The sequence below is a fragment of the Equus caballus genome, chromosome 21 (assembly GCF_041296265.1).
Source record: "Equus caballus isolate H_3958 breed thoroughbred chromosome 21, TB-T2T, whole genome shotgun sequence".
In the NCBI taxonomy this organism is placed as follows: domain Eukaryota; kingdom Metazoa; phylum Chordata; class Mammalia; order Perissodactyla; family Equidae; genus Equus; species Equus caballus.
The window spans coordinates 56,627,237-56,654,857 of NC_091704.1; the positions used below are offsets into that span (position 1 = coordinate 56,627,237).

At 33.2% G+C, this 27,621-nt stretch overlaps 1 protein-coding gene across 10 annotated transcripts in view; it reads left to right on the top strand.

Moving 5' to 3' along the window:
• Positions 1-27,621, top strand: part of CDH18 (cadherin 18) — a 903,322-nt gene that overhangs the window by 837,863 nt on the left and 37,838 nt on the right. For all 10 annotated transcript variants that reach the window (XM_070245958.1, XM_023625812.2, XM_070245959.1 and 7 more), the window contains one exon: positions 22,380-22,501. In XM_070245958.1, coding sequence (XP_070102059.1) covers positions 22,380-22,501 — 122 coding nt within the window. The remainder of the gene's footprint in view (positions 1-22,379; positions 22,502-27,621) is intronic.

The following is a 27,621-nucleotide window of genomic DNA, read 5'->3' on the forward strand; positions in this document are numbered from 1 at the left end:
AGGGAGGATCAGGCTTTTGTTCTATTCAGTCTTCACATGATTGGATGAGGCCCCTCACAAGATAGAGAACAATCTGCTTTACTCAGTCCACCAACTTAAATGTTAATCTTATCGAAAAACACCCTCAGGGAAACACACAGAATAATGTTTGACTAAATATCTGGGTACACCATGAATTAGAAACTGGTTGTGGCCAGTATCCTGGGTATCAGGCCCTCTGGGTGATTTTCATGCATGCTCAAATTTGAGAACCTCTGACCTATGCAATTCTAATGTAAATTAAGTTTAAGAAATATTATTTTCAATCACAATTTGATGTATGCCATAGCTCTATTTAATATTAATCCCATGGGCATGCACACACACACAGACACACACACGTCCTGAATGCCTAAGAAATAAACTCCACATCAGACAGTATGTGGTTTTCCTTTATAAGACTTGACTCTCTCTGTTCTCAGCTTAATCCTCTGAAAAGTGATTATCAAGCTTTTAGTTACAAATACTCAAACATGCTGTGTTCTTTCAAAAATTTTGTAATCCTTTCATCTCTCAATGCCCTCTTCTCATTTTGTTCTACTTTATAAACACCTATTTGCTTTCAAGAACTATTTCAAATGTCACAACATCTATGAAATCTTCCTTAGCTTCTCAGGCAAATTTTATATCTCCTTCCCTTCTATGCTTTACCTGTATGCATGTCTCAAATCTAGCAATATCACTTACTAGCCTTAAATAGAGCACATATCACATTTTATTGTAATATTTTTCAGCTCTACTCGATTATGAATACTCAAGTCTAGGAATCAGGTTTATTTTAAATTTGTTTATCATAGTATTCCATAATACTTAGTAAATTTCCTGACACATAGAACTTATTTAATGAAATTTTGTTAAACACATGAATATTCTTTGCCCCTCATTTCTCTACCTACCTTAACTGCCCAACAAATTTATTACTATACAGTTCAATGATTGCTAAACTCTATATTTCCCATTTTACCTAAAGTATCCTATTTCTCCTTGTTCTGTGTACTAAATGTGAGAACTTATTCCACCTGATTAAAACACCAAAATGGGACTCTATCATTCATTCATTGCTTGCATAACAGTTGAATTTCCAAGGGAGTCAAAATTGAGGAGATGCTACTTTCTTCTGTTGACGAAAATAATCCATAACCAATCTATAAATGAAAATTTGGGTGAGTTTATTCTGAGCTGAAATCTGAGGACCATGGCCCGAGGCCTTTCTTCCCAAAGGAAGAAAGGGCACCGAAGAAGTGGGGTGCACAGAGTGGTTATATACCCCCAAACAGGGTGTTTCACATATGATTGAAATGTCCCTCCCACAATAGTCACAAGATTGCCCTGTTGGCACAGCACTTGATGGACACAGCAGGTAGTGGGTCTGCGATCTTGGTGGGTGTAGTAGGAGGCAAGTCTATTGTCTGGAGCTGGGTGGTCACAGGTGAGCATAGCAATCAGTTTCTAGCCTAAGGAAAGATGCTTAATCCTTAAGGAGACGCCAACGTTGGGAGGGGGAGGGAGGTTGCACTTTTATCTCAAGGGCATTTGTTCTTGCCATAGGGAATATCTAAAGCAGATATACAATGCATGCTCAACAGCCTCGGTCAGGCCCTTTTGGAAAGACAAGGTCAGGCCGAATTAGGTTTATACCAAATGGCTTCCTCATATTCTCCAATATATCCTATTGCTTGCCATTTTTATTTGTCACTTCAAACTTTTGATGAGTCCAAAAGGTTCTGCTCTCACCAGAGTTCATAAATTAAACAACACTGCTGTGAGCATTGATATCGTATTTGCTTCAGATCTGTTTCACTGTTTCTCTAAACGGATTCTATACATAACTCAGTTCAGAAACCAATGTTGACATGTTCTTTATTCATTGAATCTTTCTTGTTTTTTTCCTCAATTCTCATGCAAACATACTCAAAGATTAGGCTTCACAAATTTCTAATTTAACCCACTTGTTAACTTCACGTGATGGAAATTAAATTTAGATTTTATGAACTCATTCCTTGTTGCCTTTTAGTGTGAAGCTAATTTTTGTTAGCAGCTGCACCTAACAATGCAAAATTCCATTACTGAAGAGTAATGGAAGCTTTAGCTTCTACACATTATTTTGCTGTTGTCAGTGTGCTTATTTTGATAGATGAAATTTGCCTTTCAAGAATGTGTTCATATTAGCAATTTCCCTTGGCACACAAAAGGGTCCTAATTGGCACTTTTTCCTTAGCACACAAAGGGAATAGCACACAAAGAAATTGGTGTTGCTTTAACCAATGTTCAAAAGTAATAAATAAAATGCTTTTCTGAAGTATTTGTTTATACATTTGTATATCAGTGTATTAGTTACCTGTTGCCGTGTAACAGATTGCTACAAAATATCCAAAAATAATTCAGTCTGTTCTAAGATTTAAAATAAATTTATTGGCCCATGTACGTATAAAGTTCAGATAATTAGGCTTCAGGCTTACTCTGATCAGATCTCTATCTCCATTTCTCTGTGATTTTTCCTTTTCTGCATTCCTTTTTATCTCTTCTTTTGCTTTAGTATTGCTATATTACAGTAACAAGCAAAAAGTACTATAATAACTTGTAATATATTAACAGGATGAATGCCACCATAAATTGGGGGTACTTTCATCCTCTTTTACAGCCAGGGTAAGATAAATTGTCACTTTGGATAACCATTCAAAATGTTGCTCCAATTAGGTCTTTTTGAACTAATCTCCATTCACTGTCTTTAAAAATTGTATTTAATACATGAAATGTGCCCTTGATTGCACTAATTATTATGGCAAAAGGTATGGGGTTATCCACATTGGCTCAAGACCATCAAGGCCCTTATTTTCATTTTCACTTGCAGTCAATTCCGATCTCTTGGGTTCTACACATGGCGAGGAGTTTGGTGAGGCACTTACAATATTTACTACATTCTAACTTTTGTCATCATTTACATGATATGTCAATGCACTTAAGAGTTTACTAATGGCACTATCGTAATCTCAGTATCAAATTCTAGAAGAATTAGAACAAATTTGTTTATTCCAAAGAAACTCGAATAACTGAAATAATTAATATACACTGCTGTTAGGTATTTATTTTATAATTTTCCTCTCTCCTCAAATTTCAATGCCTCTTCCAATTTCCTTGCATGCATCGCATAGTCTTGCTTTTCTGATGTTACAACATAAGAACAATCAGTAAAAGATTTCCACAGATTCTTGCCTTCGTATCTACCAACCTAACTAGTACTAAGAGTGTTAGTCCCCATAAATCTGGCTTCCTTCAGGTTACTGTGAATGAACTCCCCATGCCATATTTATGGCCACCCCTCTAAGTCACCCTAAATCCTGTCCTTTCTGATTCACTTTGAGACACTGCCTGCCAATTAGTTTTGCTCTTTCCTTCATTTTCATTTTTCCCTCTCTGATATATAATTTTCCTATCTTCAAAAATAGGCTTTATTTATTATCTGGAAATAAAATTAACTCAAGAAAACAAAAACTGAAAACCTACCTCAGTCTAGTGGTTCCCTTCAGATACAACTCTATTATTCCATTCCTTTTACTGAAAAACTTGAAAAAGTCATCTATATTCACAGTCTGTGCTATTTTCGTGTTTTTTAAAATCTGCTCTAAAAAGACTCTTGTCCTTACAACTTCACCAAAATTACTCTTGTCCTACATATTGCAAAGTCTAAAGTATAATTCTCATTCCTCCATTTACTCAACAAAGCAGCAGCATTTGGCAGAATTGACAACTCCTTCAAGAAGCAGATTGTTTCTTTGGCTTAAGGATACAACATTCTCTTAACTCTCTTCATCCTTCACTGGTTCTTCTATCTCTGTGTGCTGTTTAGTTCCTCCCTATCTCTCCATTCATTCAATTGTGGGGCATCCTGATTTTCAGACCTTGCACCTATCTGGAGTTATTGCTCACGTACTCTCATTCAGTCTAATGGATTTCTATAACATCTACATTAATGATATCTCTCAAATTTAAATCTGCAACAGCTTGGGTACTTTCTCCCTGACTTCCATATTAGCCACCCTAGTATCTCCTCTCAGAGGTCTCAAACTCAACAAGATCCAAGTAAATCTTTTCCTCAAAATCCAATTTCTCTGTAAATCTGCTCCTCCAAAGGTCTTATCCATCAATAATGGTGGGATAGTCTTCAGATTGCTTATGTAAATCACACAGAGTCATATCTGGCTGCTCTTTTTCTCTCACGCTCCACTTTCAATTCATCAGAAACTTCTGTCAGCTGTACTTTAAAAAATACCTATAAGTCAACGAGTTTGTACCATTTTCATTACTCCCACCCTGTTCAAACAACCATCACCCCCACCTAGAGTATTGAAATAGCTTCCTAAATTGTCTTTTGGACTTAACCCCAGCCTCTTTTAATCTATTATCCAGAAAGCTGCAAGATTATTCCTTTTAAATCATAAATAATGCCATGTAGCTGTCTTTTAAGTAAGATAAAACACTCCCAAATAAATTAAGGTTCCAAAGCATGACATTCATAATAGGTGAACCAACATACACACACATACACACACGTGCATGCACACACACACACCCATTCTGCCAAAAAACAGTAAAGATAAAGCATAGCTTCTGTTTTCATTTCAGTTCTGGGTTGAGGGATGAAGATGTGAAATTGTGTACACTGCGCTTACATATCATTTCAGATCACCTTAATAACTTAATAACTCTTAATAACTCTGTGACAAATGTAAAAAAGAAGTATTTTCAAACAACCAAAATTGAGAAAGTTTACATTGTTATTAAAAAGTTCATTAGAAAGAAAGAAAATTATCTCAAAAAGAAAGTCTAAGATTCACTAAGAAATGATGACAAAGAAAATGGTACACATGAGGAAACCTTTCTCTGTAATGACATAACAAAATGTCAAATTTGACAGATTAACAAAACACAAGCATCACTATCATCATCATCATCATTATCATCACCATAACTTAGAGACATAAAGTGATGAAAGACTTGATTGGAATTAAAGCATTTAAAAGTTAGTATAGGGGCAGGACCAGTGGCACAGCGGTTAAGTTCACACATTCTACTTCAGTGGCCCAGGGTTTGCCAGTCCAGATCCCTACTGAGGACCTACGCACAACTTGTTGAGCCATGCTGTGGCAGGCATCCCACATAAAACAGAGGAAGATGAGCATGCATGGTAGCTCAGGGCCAGTCTTGTTCAGCAAAAAGAGGAGGATTGGTGGCAGATGTTATCTCAGGGTTAATCTTCCTCAAAAAACATAAATTATAAAAAAATTTTTTTAAACATTATTATAATGCTCAGGAAGAGAGTAAAAATGTTGATTGTTCTCAGATTTTCCAGAGGTATTACAAGCATGTTAAGATTTCTGGGTTAAAAAAAATAAAGGAAATTTAATATGCAGATTTAAAATTAGAGGAAAAATGTAATAAGAATGAAACCTTAAACAATATACTGGAAAGTAATATTAGAAAGGATAAAAACAGAAAAATTAGGACAAATTTGAAGTACAAAGTAAAGTGGTAAAAGTATATATTAATAACCAAAGTGAAGTAAATAGAATAAACTCTCCTGTTAAGACAACAGTACCATAGCGAAGAGAAATAAGAAAGAAAAAAAAGATCTTTGTGTTGCTTGTAATAGGCACATATGAGATATAAAGATATAGAAAGTTTTAAAATAAAAGAATACAATAAAAATATATAATATTAACCAAAAGAAATCTGGCAGATCTGTTAGTATTAGACAAAATATGTTTTAAAACAAAAAGCTATCATGATGATAAGAGGGTCACTCCATATTGACATGCATATATGTCACCAGAGTGATGTGGCCATTAAAAACTTGTATACACCTAATAAAATGTCTTCAAAATAAACACAAACATAATCCTGGAGGAAACCATTAACAAACTTCTCTCAGAAATATTTTATTAAGCAGACCAAAAGAGTTAGTAATGATAAAGTGTTTCAAAGAATAAAATAAAAGCATTTGATACTTGCTATATATATATATTGCAATAAATTTAAAGAATATATATCATTTTCAAGCATACGAAGAAAAATATGTTAACATTGATGACATAGTAAACCGCATAGCAATTTCGAAAAGAAAAATTATGTTGTTGCAAGCTACATTCGTTGAGAACCATATAACCAAATTGCTACAGGGCGGAGTTGTTTGCAGGTTAAAGGGGAGAATGGATGAACATTTCAACAAACAGGTGAAGACGGAGCGATGCCATGTGGCCATCCAAATGGAAGCAAATTTATTTATTTACCTCACAACCATACAAAATAAGTAATCCCAGTATATAAAAGATAAACATTGAACTTTAAATAAAATGTAGGATAACATCACTATGACTTTGGCTTAGAGAAAGTTTTATAAAAATACAAATTATACAACCATAAAGAAAGACATTGATAAGTAAAACTATGAAAATTATGCTTAGTTGGTAATCAGAATATAATTTGAAGTTATGAATGAAGATGTATATACACGTATGGTGTAGATGTGTATGTACATATATACACACATTTATCCTCATTAATATATGATAAATTTAAATAATTGGACCAAATATATTTCAATTGACATTACAATATATATTAAATGTATTGATATCTTAAGTATATGGTCAGTTTAAATTACAAATGAAGGCCAATTTAAGAGCCACCCACTTCCAAGAATAAGCTTTACACGTGCCTTGCTGTCTCAGAGCTCAGCAATACTGAATTTTGTATTATTTGTTCCATTCTTTTCTTTATAGTTTTATCAAATACAGTTAGGCCATTTATATATCAATATTTATATATGTAATTACATCTTTATATTTATTGGCTCATGGGCATTATATATATAAATAGGTTAATATAATATGCACTTTTTGTGAATTTTTTTCTCATTGCTATGTTTTTAAGATTCATCCACGTGGAGAACTACAGCTGAAGTTTATTTGTTTTCACTATGATGAGAAAATAAATCTATTTTAACTCATGCATACAACTTCCAATAGCTTTGGGTTGTTTTCAGTTTTTAGTAGCTTCATGTATGATTAATATTGCTGATATGACATGATTTGTACGTACTTCCTATTGCAAATGAGAAAAACTTCTCTACATATATACCTGGATGCACATACCAAGAGCATTTGATATATTCTTAGAAGTGTTATCAAATGTTTTTCAAAGAGAGAAGGTTTAACATGTGTTTTTAATAAATATATAACTGCAATCAATTATTGACCCAGAAATTAGTATGTACGCTAAATATTTGAGTTACAGCTCTCTTAACCAATACATTTCATTTTATGCAGAAAAATTCCACTTTAAAACATGTTTGTATTCAGTTCCAAGATTACATTAACTGTCCTAAAGCTTCAGCTCTTATGTTACTGCAAATTGTAAAAATTTAAAGAAAGTCTACAGGAAAGATGTTCTAATATTTTGCATATGAATATGGATGCATTTTGGAGATTTTTTATAAATGTAGACATCTAGAAAATGATTTTACTATTGAAGCACCATTAAAATACATTCAGCAAACTCACTCTCTTAACTGATTTATTTCATGTAAAACTTACTTAGGTGGTGCCCACAATCAACTGTATGCTAGTAATTAGTGAGACTTTCTCTAGAAAGCATGAGCATTTGACTCTCCGTGACTATATTTATAGTTATCTAGATATTTTAAATTTCTCTTAGTAATATTTATAGGTTTCAGCAAATATTGAACATATTTTATTTGGCTACATGTTTTTCATGTTATATAAATTCAATATTTAAATATTTATTTTCTTGTTATAGAAAGAAATGCTAATATAAACTTGTATCCTGTGATATTGCTGACTCATTAGTTCTAACAGCTTTTTGTAGATTATTTGGTTTTTCTAAATGGATCATCACACGCTCTGTGAAGAAATATAGATTTGTTTCTTACTTTACAATCGATATGACTTTTATTTCTTCTTCTGTCTAATTACACTGACTATAACCTTCAGTACGATGATTAAGAGAAGTGCTAAGAGCATGCATCCCAGCCTTTTTTTTTGGTGCTTAGGTTAAGGCACTCAATCTTTCACTGATAAGAATGATGACACTTGTAGATTTTTGGTACATGCATTTATCCAGGTTAGGGAAGTCCCTTGTACTCTTAGTTTGCTGAGTGTGTTTTTTCCTTTTTAAATAAAAAATATGTATTATGTTTTGTTGATTTTTTCTGTCTATTGAAATAATTATATGTGTGTGTAGTGAATTATGCTTATTGATTTTTAAATGTTAAACAACCAGCCTTTCTTTCCAGAGATATATCTCACTTGGTCGTGATGAATATGTTATCAAAGCAGGAGGCAATCCTAGGCTCAGCTTGTGTGTCTCTTTGCTCAGGGAGCATGGTTTTTCACTGTCTGCCTTTCAGGTCTGAGGACAGTAGCTTCATATATTTTGTTCAGTTTTATAGTCATTCATGCTAGTCAGACATGCAGGCTAGTCTGGTATGAGTTGCTATTTCCTGGCCAAAATACGAAGTTTCTTTCCTGAATTAAACTTCAAAGCCTGTTAAACTTATCATTGTAGTTATGTAATTTATTTAAATATTACACAAAAGAATGTACATAATGGAATCAGGATATGTGTAGCATGAGTTGAAAGTTTTCCTAAGACATGATGAAAATGATTTGCTAAAAATAAGCTGCAATTTAGGAGAAAAATGAGATAATTATAAAATCTCAGAGAATTTCATAGAAAGTCAAAATTTTTGTTATATTTAACCTGTTTTGAATATATCTTCCTATTATTTCTTCACTTGGAATAAATCAGTTTTGAGCTTCACAGATGATGCTGTGCTTGTGTTTTTGGGGGGCTTTAGGTTTTTTATTGGGTTCATAATAGTCTACATCACTGTGAGATTTCAGTTGTACATTATTTCTTGACGGTCACCATGTAAGTGCTCTCCTTCACCCCCTGTGCCCACCCCTCACCCCCCTTCCCCTGGTAACCACTGAACTGTTTTCTTTGTCCATGTGTTTTTTCATATTCCACATATGAGTGAAATCATCTGGTCTTTGTCTTTCTCAGTTGGCTTATTTTGCTTAGCCTAATTCCCTCCAGCTCTTTCCATGTTGTTGCAAATGGGATGAATTGGCCTTTTTTATGGGTGAGCAGTATTCCATTATATATTTACCACATCTTCTTTATCCAATCACCAGTCGACAGGCACTTGGATTGTTTCCACGCCTTTGCCATTGTGAATAGTGCTGCAATGAGCATAGGGGTACATATGTTACTTTGGATAGTTGATTTCAAGTTATTTGGGTAGGTACTCAGTAGTTGGATAGCTGGGCCATATGGTAGTTCTATTTTTAGTTTTTTGAGCACTCTCCATACTGTTTTCAATAGTGGCTGCACCAGTTTGCATTCCCACCTGCAGTGTATCAGGGTTCCCTTTTCTCCACACTCTCTCCAAAATTTGTTATTTCTAGTCTTTGGGATTATAGGCATTTTAACAGGAGTAATACTACACTAAGTATCTTAGTTTAGTTTTGATTTGCATTTCCCTGATGAATAATGATGTTAAATGTCTTTAGATGTGTTTATCGGCCATCTATATATCTTCTTTGGAAAAATATCTGTTCATACCCTCTGCCTATTTTTTGGTCAGGTTGTTTGTTTTTTATTGTTCAGTTGTGAGAGTTCATTATACATTATGGAGATTAAACTCTTGTCAGATATATGATTTGCAAGTATTTTCTCCCAATTGATGGGTTGTCTCTTTGTTTTGATCCTAGCTTCTTTTGCCTTGCAGAAGCTCTTTAGTCTAATGAACTCCCACTTGTTTATTTTTTCTTTTGTTTTCCTTGTCTGAGAAGACATGGTATTCGAAAAGATCCTTTTAAGTTCGATGTCAAAGAGTGTACTACCTATATTATCTTCCAGGAATTTTATCGTTTCAGGACTTCAAGTCATGATCCATTTTGAGTTTATTTTTGTGTATGGCATGAGATAATTGTCTACGTTTATTCTTTTGCATATGGCTGTCCAGTTTTCCCAACACCATTTGTTGAAGAGACTGTATTTTCTCCATTGCATGTTCTTGGCAGCTTTTTTCAAAGATTAGCTGTCCGTAGATGTTCAGTGTTAGTTTGGGCTTTCAGTTCTGTTCCACTGATCTGTGTGCCTCTTTTTGTACCTGTACCATGTTGTTTTGAACACTATGGCTTTGTAGTACATTTTGAAGTCAGGGAGTGTGATGCCTCCAGCTTTGTTCTTTTTTCTCAGGATTGCCTTAGTAATTCAGGATCTTTGGTTGCCCCATATGAATTTTAGGATTCTTTGTTCTATTTCCATGAAGAATGTCATTGGGATTCTGATTGGGATTGCATTGAATCTGTAGATTGCTTTGGGTAGTATGGCCATTTTAACTATGTTTACTCTTCCAATCCATAAGTATGGAATCTCTTTCCATCTCTTTATGTCATTGTCACTTGCTTTCAGTAATGTCTTATAATTTTCATTTTATAAGCCCTTCTCTCCTTGGTTAAATTTATTCCTAGGTACTTTATTCTTTTGGTTGCAATTGTAAATGGAATTGTGTTCTTGAGTTCTCTTTCTGTAAGTTTGTTATTAGAATATAGAAAAACAACTGATTTTTGTAAGTTGATTTTGTACCCTGCAACTTTACTGTAGTTGTTAACTATTTCCATTGGTTTTCCAATGGATTCTTTGGGGTTTTCTATATATAAGATCTTGTCATCTGCAAACAGTGAGAGTTTCACATCTTCACTCCCTATTTGGATTCCTTTTATTCTTTTCTCTTGCCTACTTGCTCTGGTCAAATACTCCAGTACCATATAAATAAGAGTGGTGATAGAGGGCATCCTTGTCTTATTCCTGTTCTTAGGGGAATGGTCTTCAGCTTTTGTCCATTGAGTATGATGTTGGCTGTGGGTTTGTCATATATGACCTTTATTATGTTCAGATAATTTCCTTCTATCCCCATTTTGTTAAGAGTTTTTATCCTAAATGGTTGTTGGATCTTGTCAATTGCTTTCTCTACATCTACTGAGATGATCATGTGGTGTTTGTTCCTCAATTTGTTGATGTGGTGTTTCATATTGATGGATTTGTGAATGTTGAATCAACCCTGTTTCCCAGGCGTAAATCCCACTTGATCATGATGTATGATCCTTTTGATGTATTGCTGAATTTGAGTTGCCAAAATTTTGTTGAGGATCTTTGCATCTATGTTCATCAGCGATATTGGCCTGTAGTTTTCCTCTTTTGTGTTGTCCTTGTCAGGCTTTGGTATCAGAGTGATGCTGGCATCGTAGAATGTGTTACGAAGTGTTCCATCATCCCTAATTTTTTGGAATAGCTTGAGCAGGATAGGTATTAAATCCTCTCTGAAGTTTGGTAGAATTCCCCAGGGAAGCTGTCTGGTCCTGGGGTTTTATTATTTGGGATGTTTTTGATTACTGGTTCAATCTCTTTCCTTGTTATTGGTCTATTCAGATTATCTGTTTCTACTTAATTCAGCTTTGAGAAGGTTTAAGAGTATAAGAATTTATCCATTTCCTCTAGATTGTCCATTTTGTTGGCATACAGATTTTCATAGAACAGTCATAATCTGTTGTATTTCTGTTGTGTCTGTTGTTATCTCTCCCATTTCATTTTTAATTTTGTTTATCTGAGCTTTGTCTTTTTTTTTCTTTGTAACTCTGGCTAGGGGGTTGTCAATTTTATTTATCTTCTCAAAGAGCCAGGTCTTGTTTCACTGATCATTTCTACTGCCTTTTTTGTTTCAATACCATTTTTTTCTGCTCTGATTTTTATTGTTTCTCTCCTGCCGACTTTGGGCTTGTTTGTTCTTCTTTTTCGAATTCAGTTAGGTGTAATTTGAAATTGTTTATGTGGAATTTTTCTTGTTTGTTAAGGTGTGCCTGTATTGCAATGAATTTCCCTCGTACTACAAATTTTACTGCATGCCATATAGGTTGGTATGGTATATTATCATTTTCATTTGTCTCCAGATATTTTTTGATTTCTCCTTTAATTTCTTCAATGATCCATTGGTTGTTCAATAGCTTGTTGTTTAGTGTCCACATCTTTGTCCCTTTCACAGCTTTTTTCTTGTAATTAATTTCTAGCTTTATAGCATTTTGATTGGAAAAGATGCTTCTTATTATTTCACTTTTCTTAAATTTGTTGAGGCTTGCCTTCTTTCCCAACATATGATCTACCCTTGAGAATGTTCCCTGTGTGCTGGAGAAGAATGTGTATTCTGCTGTTTTTGGATGGAGTGTTCTATATATGTCTATTAGTCCAACTGATTTAGTTTTACATTTAATTCCACTGTCTCCTTGTTGATATTCTGTCTGGATGATCTATCCATTGACGTGAGTGGAGCATTGAGGTCTCCTACTATTATTGTGTTATTATTAATATTTTCTTTCAGGTTTGTTAATAGTTGCTGTATGTACTTTGGTGCTCCTGTGTTGAGTGCATAGATATTTATGTGTTACTTCTTCTTGATGGAGTGTCCTTTTGATCATTATATACTGCCCCTCTTTGTCTCTCTTTATCTGTCTTATCTTGAAGTCTACTTGGTCTGATATAAGTATTGTGACACCTGCTTTCTTTTGTTTACCATTAGCTTGGAGTATCGTCTTCCCTCCCTTCACTCTGAGCCTGTGTTTATCATTGGAACCAAGATGTGTTTCCTGGAGGCAGCATATTTTTGAGTCTTTTTCTTTAATCCTTCTCACCACTCTGTGTCTTTTAATTGGAGAATTGAATCCATTTATGTTAATTCTTGATGTATAAGTTCTTAATGCTCTCATTTTATAACTCATTTTCCAGTTCTGCATTTCATTTGTTTCTCATCCTGGGTGTTTTGGTCTACCCACTGAATTATCTAGTTTTTTATGATGCATTTCTTTGTTTTCTCCTTGTTTATTATTTGTGTCTCTGTTCTGCTTTTTTGTTTAGTGGTTACCATGAGGTTTGTATTCAGAATCTCATGTATAAGATAGTCCCTTTTCTGATGGCCTCTTATTTCCTTAGTCTAAGCGAATTCAGTACCTTTCCTCCTCCCTTCTAAGTTGTTTTTCTCACATCTTATTCCATCTTGGGTTATGAGTTTATGGTTAAAATAACAAGATTATCTTTGTTTCTCGTGTTTTGCTTCCTTTTATCTTTAATATTATGCTTAAGTATTTGCTATCCTATTCTGATTCTGTCTACCTGTTTATCTCCTTACTCTGTGCCCTTTTTCCCCTTTTGTTTTCTTTTTCAGGCATGAGGGCCTTCTTGAGGATTTCTTGTAGGGGGAGGTCTAGTGGCTATGAACTCCCTTAGTTTTTGTTTGGCTGGGAAAGTTTTTATTTCTCCATCATATCTGAAGGATATTTTTGGTGGATAGAGTATTCTTGCCTGAAAATTTTTGTCTTTTAAGGATTTGAATATGTCCCTCCTTTTTCTCCTAGCTTGTATGGTTTCTGCAGAGAAATCCACTGAAAGCCTGATAGAGGCTTCTTTGTAGGTTATTTTCCTCTGCCTTGCTGCCCTTAGTATTCTTTCTTTGTCACTCATTTTTGCCAGTGTTACTATTTTATGCCTTGCAGTAGGTCTCTTTACATTGACATATCTAGGAGATATGGTAGCCTCTTTCACATGGATTTCCTCTCTTTCACTAGGTTTAGGAAGTTCTCTGCTATTATGTCTTTCTGCTCCATTCTCCTTCTCTTCTCCTTCTTGAATACCTATAATTCTTATGTTGCATTTCCTAGTTGAGTCAAATATTTCTTGGAGACTTTCTTTATTTCTTTTTAGTCTTTGTTCTCTCTCTTCCTCTGTCTGGAGCATTTCAACGTGTTATCTTCGATCTCTATGACGCCTCTATGATGTCCACTTGAGTAATCAGGGAATCCGTATTTTGTTTTATGTCTTCCATTGTGTCTTTCATCTCTAATATTACAGATTGATTCTTGTTTATAGTTTCAATCTCTTTTCTGAAGTAGCTCCCAAACCCATTGAATTGTTTCTCTACATTCTCTTTTACCTCATTGAGTTTTTGGATGATAGCTATTTTGAATTCATTGTCATTTAGCTTATATATTTTTGTGTCCTCAGGAATGAATTCTGGATACTTGTTTACTCTCTGATCTGAAGATTTGATATAATTTTTGATATTTCTAGAGGAGGTGGCTTGGATCTTACGTATCTTGATATTATTTGTTTGACATTACCACCTGTCACCACTGGGTGGGGGTCAAGAGCTGCATATTCTGAGCTGTCTGCCTTCAGCTGAGATCCCAGGCAGTGGAGCAGGTGCAAGGCAGGTGAGGGGAAGGGCATTTTCTCCTGCATGCACTCTGTGTTTTCTCACTCTGCTCTCACTATTTTCTCTTCTGGGGTGTGTGCTTGATGAGGTCATCCCCCATGAAAGCTCTCGCCCCCGTAGAGGTCTTCCCTGTAGGTTGCATGGGCCCTCAGGGGCCCTTCATGTTCCTGTGAATGAATGTCCCCTCCCCCATTCATTCCCTCTCGGATCCTCCAATGGTCACGGATAGCAGTCTTTAGGGGAACCAGTGAAGTTCTCTCCTACCCCATTCCAGCTCCTCCAAGGGGCCTCCAGCCTCTCTGCCTTCCATCGTATGGCTGTCTCTCTGACTTTTTTGTGCTGTGTTAGGATGTCCTCTGTTGGAGTATAGATGTCTGCTTTTGTTGTATGCTGGAGGGGAGAGGATCCTGGGCACGTTCACTCTGCCATGATGCTGATGTCGCTCCTGTGCATGTGTTTTTTATAAGACTGATGACATTAACCCCAAGCAGCTGAACGCTATCTCAGTTCTCAGAGATAAGGCCTTATCCCTACATCCAGAGATTGGAGATTGGAGAATGATTGGGCACTCAAATATTTTAATACAAATGTGTAAAATATATATGCATCATTTTTATTAATGATTTCCTGTTTTCCTGTTTTGTTGTAATAAAAAAATACTTTTACATGCCAATTGTATCTGGTAAGAAAATTCTTATTATCCTTACATTGCTCATCCAGAAAAAGAAAAAGAATGTAAAATGGTGATCCATTCTATTAGTTAAGTTCTAGGCAGCATCAAAAAATATAATTGCAAATATAACTTCAAAGGACAGCACAATAGTTCATCACAAGAGGAATTTGGAAAACTCTACAAAGATGAAAGCTGGAAGAGTTCACAGGCATTATGGATGAAATGACCAACTTGGAAAATAAATGTTAAAACTGAATTATGACAAGAATTAGAAAATAAATGTGACATTTGTTATATTCTTTCTTACAATTGAATGGGCCAATTGTGGCATTTTAAAAGAGATAAAAGAAAATAAAGATTTTCAATTTATTTTATAATCAATAGCATATTCTTACATCATCCCAGTGATTCTTGGAGGTGAATTAGTTTGACCTTACAGCTCTGGCTACAGAACAAAGACAGTGTTCATTCCTAACATCAAAGACATGACTTAAACTTTTGAAGTTTCCACCTCGATTAGTCTCAGGCAATCATACTACAGACACATTGGGAATTGTTGGAGGATTTATGAGTAACTGGGAAAGAAATAATGTCCTTAAAATGGTCAAGATTTGTTTTACAGTAATTCCCTTCAATCTGGGATCTTTCTGATGAGCAGACCATTAATAAATAAGATTTTATACAGTACACTGATAAAAAAAAATTGGATAAGTACATGAAATGAATTTTAGATAACACGTTTCTAAATGCTTTGCAATTTTTTTAAGGTTTTCTAGACGAGTATCAGATTTTTTTAACTATTAAGAAGGAAGTAAATGATTTAAAACATATAGGGTCAGTTCAATTTTCTATCACATACACTTCACAGAATGTTTTACTTTAAATGTTTCTATTTGGCTATAAGGAAAAGATGTTTTAGGGTTAATCTATTAGATATCAGGCATATATTCTCACTTATCCATTATGCTAAATTATTTTACATACAATATTTGACTTTTCAATTAGTATTTACATGAGATATGAGGAAGGAAGGAAGGAGAGAAAAGGGACATAAGGGTACCAGGCACGTACCAGGTATGGTGATAATTTTATCCATAAAGTAATCCTTAAATAGATTAAATACTTATATTACTAAGGATTTTCTATTATTTATTATTTATATTCTTTTATCTCAGTTGTTTTTCTAACAATTAAATATGACTTTCATATGCAAGATTTTAAAATTCAAGTAAAAATAGCAAAACTGTCTTCATTTCAAAATAAATATATTGTGTGGAAAATTTGTTTCATTTGAATACTTATTTGAAAAACTTATTTTTATGTATTTATTTAAGGATATGGTAGAAACATATTTTTTAATAAGCAAAAGATTAGTCTAGCATTTTAAAATATTCTAGCATCAGTCTACCATGACAATTCACAAGAGTACAGACTGTTTTGATTTGTAGGTATATGCCTATAATGAAATCTTTTAATAAGAATCAAAAAAACACAGACCAAAAAATACAATTTATAAATACATCTTTATAAGCATGGGCATTTATGAAACAGCTGTAAATGTGATTATTTAATTAAATTCATCATCAGTGTAATTTACTATTATAGTAAGATATAAGGTTTTTCATTTTGAGTGAATTTTCATAAAGAAGAATAAAACCACATTGTCAGGAAAATAATCTGTGAAATCTACATTATATTGACAAGAAAATTTGCACTGATCTGCTTATATATTTGACAACTATTTAATACTAGCTTTAGAATGTGAATACTTAGAAATCTAGTAAACTGTGCTATATATACTGATGAACATGATTTAGCTTTTCAGAGGGGCGCATATTTAAATAGTAATGACTTTGGGGTAAAGTTAAGTTAAACACTTAAGTCACTATTTTAAAGAAAGAAAATGGAAAAAATACCAATATTTAGTTTTTCTCCCTTCCATATTGATAGTGGGAAATCTAGAGGAGTGATTTATTTCATTGTTCTGTGTTCTCTAGAGTCGATCATAGTGGTATGTACATATCAGACTCTTCAAATGAATTTGCTGGATAAAATGAGTTATTCCTCAAATTATAGAAAATCCTCTGAATATCTTAACATCAAGCTGACTTTTGCACTGGAGTACCATTCATTGTCATCACTGTCTCCATAGGGGACACTCTGCTGATGTGAACTCCTGTTTCATTGATATTGCATAAAACATGGATGATTTTTATATAGTGTGGTCATGATGGAAATCACATGTATAGAATTGTCATCATGGTATATATTTTATTTTTTGTTTCTGTTTTGTGTTTGATTTTCAGAAAGGATTGAAATATGCATTCTGCTCTCTCCCAAGTTTCGTATTTTAAAGTTTACATAGCTTCCTTAATTGTTTCTCAGAAACACAATTTGGCAAGTCAAATAACTCATATTCCAGCTTACAGATTAAATAATTGTGGCATAGAAATAATATATAACTTTCCAAAGTTTATGTTCCCGAAGAGTGATAGAAAGGGGATTCATATTTGGATTTGTCTGATTCTGAAGTATTTTATTTACTCTGCCATCATAAAGACTTAAAATTGATTTCTAGAAATGAAGAATGAAAATGAAAATAATAATAGCATTAACAGAAATGTTGCATTAAGAACTTCAGGGACATTATCCAATTTTTGTCATAACAAAATGCTTCTAACACACATGAATATATTCACATTTTATAGGTAAAGTGATTGATACTTAAGGGTAAAATATTAACCCAAGGACTGTGAGAAATAAAAAATAGAAACCTAACGAACTTGCCAAGTCACTAATATAGAATTAGCTAATTTTACTATTGAGCAGAAAATACCAGAATGCATGCAGGTAATCCACAAGTGGCTACAAGCTCCAGTGGGTTTTCAGCTCTAATTATCTGGAATTAAAGCTACAGTTTTTATACATCGTCCTACTTCTAGTAAACAGACAGCAATTATTCAATTTGCATCAGTAATGCCGTTAAGCTTACTCTGACATCTTTTTATCAGTATCTCCTGTGATTGTCCCTGACAGTGCATGTCGGGCAGATCATTAGTCACATCCACAATGAGGTTAGATTCAGTTCAGCTTCTCCAAGGAACATTTAATGGTAGGAAGTCTACAGACAAAGTGGTATTTGTCTGATCCCAACACAGTACTTTTAATCATTAAGTGATGGAATATTAATTGTACTTTAAAGATGTAAAATAATGTTGAATCAACATGGAGAGAGTTTATTTCTGTCTAGAAGGATTTAACTTCCTGTACCCAAGAATGAACTGGGCACAAGGCCATACCAGTTCCAGAGGACAGCGTGAGCAAGACGGAGGTGGGACAGTGAGAAAATGAAGATTGAGAATAGTCACACGCTTAGTTATTGTTTTATACTAGTCCTTCCTTAAAATGTAGTCTTTCCTTTGTCCTCTCCTATGAAACATTTTTTCTGACTGCATGAAGATTGCTCCTGACTCTGTGCTCAGAAAAGGAGCACAGAACTATTTACTCAGGGACAATTAAGGCTTCTAATACAATGATTAGAACTAATAAAATTGTTCTTTCCTTAGATTTCTAGAACAGATTGCTTTTTTCTTCTCTTAAAAGGTAAGCAAATACCTGGTTGAGAAATATAGGAATACATGAAAAAAATCATAAATAATATTTACAGCAGAAGAGAGATATTTATATAGTGGCAATAGTAAGGCAAGAGAAATAGATCATAACCCTGGTTTTGCCAAGATAAGTCATTTAAACCGTGTCAACTTCAGTTTTGTAATTTACAAAATGAGAACTTGGATTAAATGTTATCTTTTCGTTTTAAAATATTATGAAAAATCAGTAATGGTCAATATTAGCTTCCATAAAAGTTGTAGTGGTGGCTTGTCTTCATAAACAGAAGTCACTATAAATAAGCAAATATTTAAATCAGTATTTAAGTAATTTTAAATTAGTGAATATATTTATTTTCTCTATATGATATTAAATTGTTTAGTATAATGATATATAAGCATCACATTATCACTCACTGTGCAGAGACAAAAATATTTTTAATGCCAATATTAATTATATATGAAGCTGTTAACAGACTATATTACTTTCAAGATGTTTTTGTAGCTTTTTTCTATATGTTGAACATAGTATTTAAATCTACAAAGAATATATTGCAAAGTTTAATAATAAACAAAACAAATTTTAACACATCGCTGTACTTAAGAATTAGTGTCACTAATAACATTGTCCTATACAATATCTTATTTAGTTTTACAATAAATCATTTAATTTTGCGTGTTGTTTTCCAGCTCTACGAAATTTTACTGTACTTGGATGCAGTCTTCTGAGACATTTCTGAGAAAATATTTTAATCAGCATTTTGTTTCTAAGATTGATCCCCATGTGGCCATGCTGCGATTCATGTATCTTCTCTCTGATGTAAATGGATCACAGTTAGTGTATTTATTTAGCGGTTGTTAGACATTTGTATTTTCCTGCTGTTGGTGTTCCTGTTAATTGTGCTGATGGCATATGGATTCAAGAGTTTTCCCACAGATACAAGGCAGGGAAATTGCTGGATCTTGGACATGAGAATATACAACTGCATAAGTTGTTACATGTGGTTCATTTTAATTTACTGGCATTCCCATGGGTCTATATCTAATCCAGCATTTGAGGAATCTGGTCAAACTTCTTAATATTGTGTCAGTTTCCTTGGTGTTAAGCGGTAACTTATTTTGATTAACCTGCATTTCTATAAATACTAATGATATTGAAAAAATTTTCATATATTTATTTGCCATTTACATTACCTCTTCTGTTACATATTTGTCGTTAATTTTACCCATTTTTATATTGTGCTGGCTCTTTTCTCTTATTGAATCAATGTTTTGTATTATATATTAGAGATGCAGATATTCTGTCAGTTACATATACTGCAAATATCTTCACTCATGTTGTAACATTTTTTTCCTCTTTGGAGAAATTTTAAAAATATCACATTTTAATGTAATCAAGTTTATCAATGCTTTCTTTATAGTTAGTATATTTTGTGTTTTGAAAACTTTCCTGTACCTTGATATGTTATATGTTAATATTTGCTCTAAAATGCGTATAGTTTTGCCTTACACACTTAAGTCCTTAATTATTTAAAATGTATTTTTGGATTTAGTATAATGTATGGTCTATTTTACAATGATGATGAAGACATGGATAACAAGTTTTACTAAAACCATTTTTAATAAATCTGTACTTTCGCCCCTGGTCTGCCGTAGCATCGTTACTATAAATTAAATTTCTCTATATAATGGACCTGTGCCCGAGTTCTGTTTTCTGTTTCTGTTTGTGTATCTTTTGACATTGGCACAATGTCTTAAGTTCTAATACTATATAACAAGCCTTGACAAATGGTAGGGCAAGTATCCTTTATTGAGCTGCTCTATACAAGTCTGAATAATCTTAGTACTTAGAAATCTTAGAATCAGCTTTCAATTTCTAGGAGCAATTCCCGTTGGATTTGTATTAAATTACATTGAATTTACACATCAGTTTGGAAAGGCTGACTTCATGATAGTTTGTCTTCCAGTCACGTCCATGATATAGCTGTTAATTTCTTCAGATCTTTAATGAAATTCAAAAAAGTGTTCTGTGTGTAGGTGTTTCATATACTTTATTAGCTTTATTTCTAGGTGTCTTACAGTATTTTTATTGACTCGTTAGTTTTTCACCACTAAGAATAATATACATTGTAGTTTTTTATTCCTGTTGTTTGTTTAATGTATTCTTAATCAGCTTGAGAGGGCATGTTCTATTTCTAGTTTGCTAACAAGTCTTTTGTTTGTTTTTATTTTATACTGTTTAGAATGTATGGATATTGCGTTTTATTTCTTGTTTTTTCTATATGTGTTGAGGTGACATCTGTGCTTTTTTGTCCCTCTTTTGATTCGTTAAGTTTGTGGATAATTTTTGTACTTTTTAAAATTTGTTTCCTTCCTTCCTTCCTTCCTTCCTTCCTTTAATGCTGAATTAAACAAGCATTCCTGGAACTAAATTGCTAAAGATAGATTTTCTTTTTACACACCAGTGGACTAAGTTTGCTATTATTTAAGTTATTGAAATTTCTCTCTCATGAGCGGGAGCATCTGCTATTGATATCAAAGTCTTCAGGCCACAGAAAAAAAGTTGTAGAGTATTTCCTTCTCCCTCTATTTTCTGGGAAAAAAGATGTATAAGACTAAAATTACCTGGTTCTTTAACTTTAGGTAAAATTAACTAGGCCTGATTGTTTTCTCTTTGGAAAAATTATTTTTTTACCTAAAAATTGAGTTTCATTTATTATTAGAGTACTACTCTGATTTTCTATTTCTTTTAGAAACAAATATGGCACTTGTTAACCCAGCCACTTTCTTACTATTTTTAGTATCTTCTGTATATATATTTATTCTCTCTTTTTCATTAGGAGTCTGGTTAGTTTTTGCCTTCTCGTGTTCTGCTTTGATAAATTTGTGTAAATTTTATATCTTTTTTCACTAGTTTTTTTTAATGTGTTAGTCTGTTATTATAATTTTAATTTTGGGTTTTTTTCAGATAATGACAGAAATGTCAGCAATAAAAAAAAAGATTTAATTTTCCCACTACGAATTCTGCATTTATAGCTTTGACATGTAAAATCAATCAAATATTTGCCTTTTTCTTACATTTCAGAATTAATAAACTTACAGAAAAATGGGGAGACTGCATTTAAAACCTATTTTGAAGTGTTAACTCTGACATTTTGATATCTACCAGAGTTATATATGAATTCATGCTAAGTGCTGATTTAAATTTTATTTTTCCCCAGTATGACTTAACATCACACACTCCATATATTCTCCTATAAGAGGAAAATGATCCTTTATTTAAAGAACTTTACTTTCTATTTTCTCCAAGTTTATTTTGATTTGAAACCTTGAACTTTTTAAAATTTACGTGATTTTTTTACCAGCTGCTTTTCTTAGATTAATGATGAAACCAATTGTTCATGCCTTCAGCTCGACAGCAGACAGTGAATTCTGACAACTTTCTCCCACTCCAGTTCCTGAATAACATGTAATTTCCTTGATATGACAAAATATCATTTTAGCATTTGCGTCATGCCTTGGTGTTCATTTTTCATTTTTCTGTAAGTTAATGAGTTCTAGCAAAGAGTGCCATCATTAAGTTGTCTTTTGTCAAGAGCCCTGCTGCGGCATATGGGGCTAGAGACAAGCTACAGTATTAAGGAGATTTGTTTTCAACCAAACCTCTGAAGTGTGCACGGAAATACTAAATACATCCCTGTGTGTTTTGCAGACAATCCTGGTTTGCTGAGCCATGTCGCAGTGGGCATTAGAGTTCTGGATGTCAATGACAATCCACCCGAACTTGCCAGGGAATATGATATTGTTGTCTGTGAAAATTCTAAGCCTGGCCAGGTAAGTTAATTGTTTCCTTCCTGTCATTTGAGTGGAAGAAAAACAAGCAGCTCTATTTCCATTATTCTTCGGTATAATCCTCAAAATCCCCCAGTGTTACTTTTGTGCTAAGCGAATATAATTTTAGAAAGCTTTATTTTAAGTACCAAGTAGGTTTTTTTGAGAATCATAGAAAATACATTTTCTCCAGATCCCAAATATAATTCAAAAAATGAACTCATTCATGAACACATTCATCATACCAATAAAATTATATTGAATACTTTGTATACAGCCCTGTATTAAATGAGGAGGAAACAGTGAACTTCCCAGTCCTAATAAAGCTTAGAGACTAAAGTAGGGAAGAGGGAGGGGCCTGGTTTATTTTGAAGGGTCTGAAGGAGTGACATATGAGTGACTATTGACTGATATTGGTACTAAAAGATGATTAGGTTTTAACAACGTGAAGACTGTGTATGTATTAAGGAGGTGGGGAGAGTGAAGGATGGAGAGAAAACCTTGAACATGGGACATGAGTCTAGATGTATCATGGCGGCGGGTTAAAGGAACATGGCAATTTGGAAAGAAAGCCAGTGTGCCTGAGGCCATAAAGCAATTGAGATACTGGAAGGGGATGTGCATTTGTCTTCTCTGTTGTATAAAAAATTACACTAACTTAGAAGCTTAAAACAACACATATTCATTATCTCACAGTTTCTGTAGGTCAGATTTCTACTCATGGCTCAGCTAGGTCTTTCCAGGGGTCTCACAAGACTGGAATCAAAGTATCAATCAGAATCGTGTTCTTACCTGAGTCTTGGGGATCTCTTTCAAGTTCACATGGGGGTTGGTAGCATTCAGTTACTTTCATCTCTAGAACTGAGAGCTTCAGGATTTTCCCCAGCTCTTCAATGTTCCCTAGAGTTTTGAGATGCCACCCACAGTCTGTTGCCATATGAGCTTCCCCAATATGGCCACTTACTTCATCAAACAAGTAAGGAAAGTCTCTCTGGTAAGTCTCCGACAGTCTCACTGGACAGTCTTGTATAATGTGACATAATCAGGTGAGTGATATATAAATACTTTTTCCTACATTCTATTGGTCAGAAGGCCAACAGAAGCCACACCCAGACTTAAGGGGAAGAAATTAAATAGAAGCATACGTTCCATGCAGGGTAACTTAAAGTGTGTTTGCCTCAGATGAATCCAGAGAGGTAGAAAGGCTCTAGGTCCAGCTGAGTCAAATAGTCTGCTTTACTATCTTTGCTAAACCAGAATGAAAATATCATCCCAAATTACGTTAAATCACCCTGAAAATTGTGATGAAATTATAGTCCTGAGAAACATTGTCTTGTGTGTTTGTGTATGACGGACAAGCAATAGCGACTTACTAAAGTAATCATTGCTTATGTGTTTTTAATAAACCCAGGGAAAGTATTTAAATATTTATAAATGGAGGACTCTTTTTTACATGAAGTTTTCTCATGTTCATTGTCCACAATAAAATTGGAAAATATGAATGAGGACAAAATGGATGAAAATTATATTTGGAAGTATTTATAGGTTATATGTTTTATACTCTTAACAATGTATTAAGATATCACTTCAGGTGCTTAAATAGTTTTCTATATCAGCATTTTAAAAGCAGCAATAAATTTTATGTTACATATATATAATTCTTTACTTACCCAAGTCCATTTCAATTATGTCATAAATGAAGGCACACATTACGAAATTATTTTCTTGACATACATTGCAAAAGAACGAGTTACCCAAATCCATTTCAGTTATGTCAGAAGTGAAGGTGCATATTGCAAAATTATTTTCTTGACATACATTATAAAAGAACAACTGATGAGAAAAATGTTAAATACTCAAATGGAAATTTAGATTTTAAAAAATATAGCCACTGAATATGGGATCTCAATTCTTGGTAATAATATCAGATTATACATAGCTGAAGAGAAAATAAGTGAATTGGAAAATAGGTCAGAATAAAATATCTGTGTTGAAGCATGGAAAGACAGAAAGATAGAAAGTAGAAACAAGAATATGAAAGACATATTGGACATGCAGATCTAACATATAAATTATTGAATTCCCAGAGGGATATTAAATAATTGAATTGTGCAGAAGTAATATTTGAGTAGATCATGGCTGAAAATTTTTCCATACTGATGGCATACATCAAGTTAACCATTTAAGAAGCATGGAGAAAAACAAAAACAAAAAACTAAGGGACTGACTACAAAGATAACTTCACCTAGATGCATTAAAATAAAATTTCAGGAATAAACTCATAAAATTAAAACAGCAAGAGAAGAAATACATAATACATTTAGAAAAATAACATGAATCTAGTTTGAAATGAAGAGTTCTTAGATTTGACACCAAAAGCATGATCCATAAAAGAAAAACATCGATAAATTAGACTTGATTAAGTTAAAATTTTTTGCTTTGCGAAAGACCTTGTGAAGAGGAAAAGAAGACAAGACAGAGAGTAGGAGAAGATATTTGCAAACCAAATATTCAATCAATGATTAATACCTAGAATATAAAAAGTATACTCAAAACTCAACATTAAAAAGAAATGCAATTTAAAAATGGGCAGAAGACATGAGCAGACATTTCACTCAAGAGGATTTACAAATAGAAAACAAGCAAATGAAAAGCTGTTCAGCGTCACTAATGATTAGGCAAATGAAAACTAAAGCTGCAATGAGACATCATTACACACCTGTTAGATGTGTGGGGCCAAATGAAAAATAGTGACAAAGAATCCAGGGGAGATACAGAGAAATTGGTCATTGATACATTACTGGTGGAAGTGTGAAATGGTACAGCTACTCTGAAATACATTTTTGCAATTTCTTAAGAAACTAAACATACAATTACCATATACTCCAGAAATGGCACTTTGGGACATTTTTCTGAGAGATATGAAGATTTATATTCACACACAAAAACTTTACATGAATGTTTATATAGGTTTTATTCATAATGAATCCAAACTGGAAACAACTCAGATATCTTTTAATGGGTGAATGGTTAAACTGCAGTGAATTCATATCATGGAATACTTCTCAGCAATAAAAAGGAATAAACAATTGATAAATGCAAAAACCTGGCTGAAATTCCAGATAATTCTGCTGAGTGAGAAAAAAGAAACTAATAGCACCAAGCTTTCATAATGTATGACATCAAAGGTTAAGGAGGAGAAGAGGGGGCGGGGAAGCGTGTATTGGCTGTAAAGGGCAGCATGGGGGATTCTTATGGTGAAGAAAATGTTCTGTATCTTGACTGCACCAATGTCAATATCCTGGTTATGACATCATATTATAGTTTTGCAAGATGTTAACAGTAGGGGAAATTGGGTAAATGTATACAGCATCTCTCTGTATCTCTTACAACTGCATATGAATCTATCATTATAATAATATAGAAAGTTTAATTAAAAGTAAAATCAAATGAACATTTTTGAAAAGATCAATGCCTTTAAAAGAACCACACCAGTGATGATTTTTCATCAGGAAAAATAAAAGCCAGAAAGCACTGAAAAGGTTACTCCCAAGAGCCACAATGTAAAAACTGACAACCATGAATTCTCTTTCTAACAAAAATCTTCCTCAAAAATAGACAATTAAAACTCATATTTAGGCAAACATAAATGTGAAAATTTGTTACCATAAGCCACACATTAAAGCTTTTCTTGTGTGAAAAAGGAAAATAACCATTTTGGTAGCTTGGAGGGGCAAGAATGCTTAATGACCAAAGCAATTAATAAATATATTGTTAAAACTAGGTTATTTATAAGTGAATAGAAGTCAAAAGAACATTTTCTAGGGGCTTGCCCAGTGGCATAGTGGTTAAGTTTGTGCACTCTGCTTTGGTAGCCCAGAGTTTGTGGGTTCAGATCCCAGTCACAGACCTACACAACGCTCATCAAGCCATGCTGTGGCAGCATCCCACATACAAAATAGATTGGCCCTAAGCCAATCTTCCTCACAAAAGAAAAAGAGAGAAAAATTCCAGGATTTAAAATATACATAGTATACAGGGCAACAAGAGATCATAAATAAGGAAAAATATTCTAAACTCCTTAAATTTGAGGGAAATTGATAAACTACTAATTTATAATCAATATTATGTGTCAAGAATGCATGCTGTAATTTCTAGTTTAAGTAATAAAATTAGTAAAAGACAATGTAACTAACAAGTTAATAGAAATTGAAAATAAAAATACTTAATCCTAAAGAAGGCAATATTTAAAGTTCTATTTCTTGACCTTAATTGTATTTATTAAGCTATAAAATATTTTTTATTTTTAAAATAATTCACACTTGCAAAATTGTTGTGTGTGACTTTATTCTACTTTATTATGTTTTACAACACAAAGGTAAAGGCAAAAGAAGCTTTTCATATACAACTTGGCTTCAAGGATTCTAGAAGGGCATATTTCAAAACTAAAATGTAATCCTAATAAAATACGAAGTTTATAATGAATTTACTAGTTCTAAAGTAATCCAAAATAATCAAGTTCTGTGACGTTTGCAAAGCTCAAAGTGAGAATGATCAATTTTCATATTTGCTGTTAAGATATAGTTTGTCTTTTAACACATAATAGACAATATAAAATTTGAAAGTTTTATTACACAAAATTACAATAGCTAAGTAGATGCCATGGTAATTTTTTAATTAAAAAAATCAACAAATAGACATAAATATAGAATATGGGGAAAATAAAAAGTAAATAAAATGATGTAAATTTAAAGAAGTATATGTCAGTATTTATGTTAAAATAAAATCACTTAAATACTCAAACTAAAATACTCCTTTTGTCAAAATAAATAAGAACAAAGTCAATTAAATGTTGTTTATGAGAGATGCATAATAAATATAATAAAGAAAAAAGTTTGAAAGAAAAAGTATGGAAAGATACACCAAACAACTACTTGAATAATTGCTATATACATACTCACCCAACTGCACACACACATGGACAAACTTTATCAAAGGAAAAGTTACTAGATATAAAAAGGCACATTCATTGTGATCAAAACAGTGTAGCAGGTAGAAATAACAATTTTAAATTTTTATATGCTTATCAACATTGCCTCAAAATGAACAAAGCAAAAATTGAT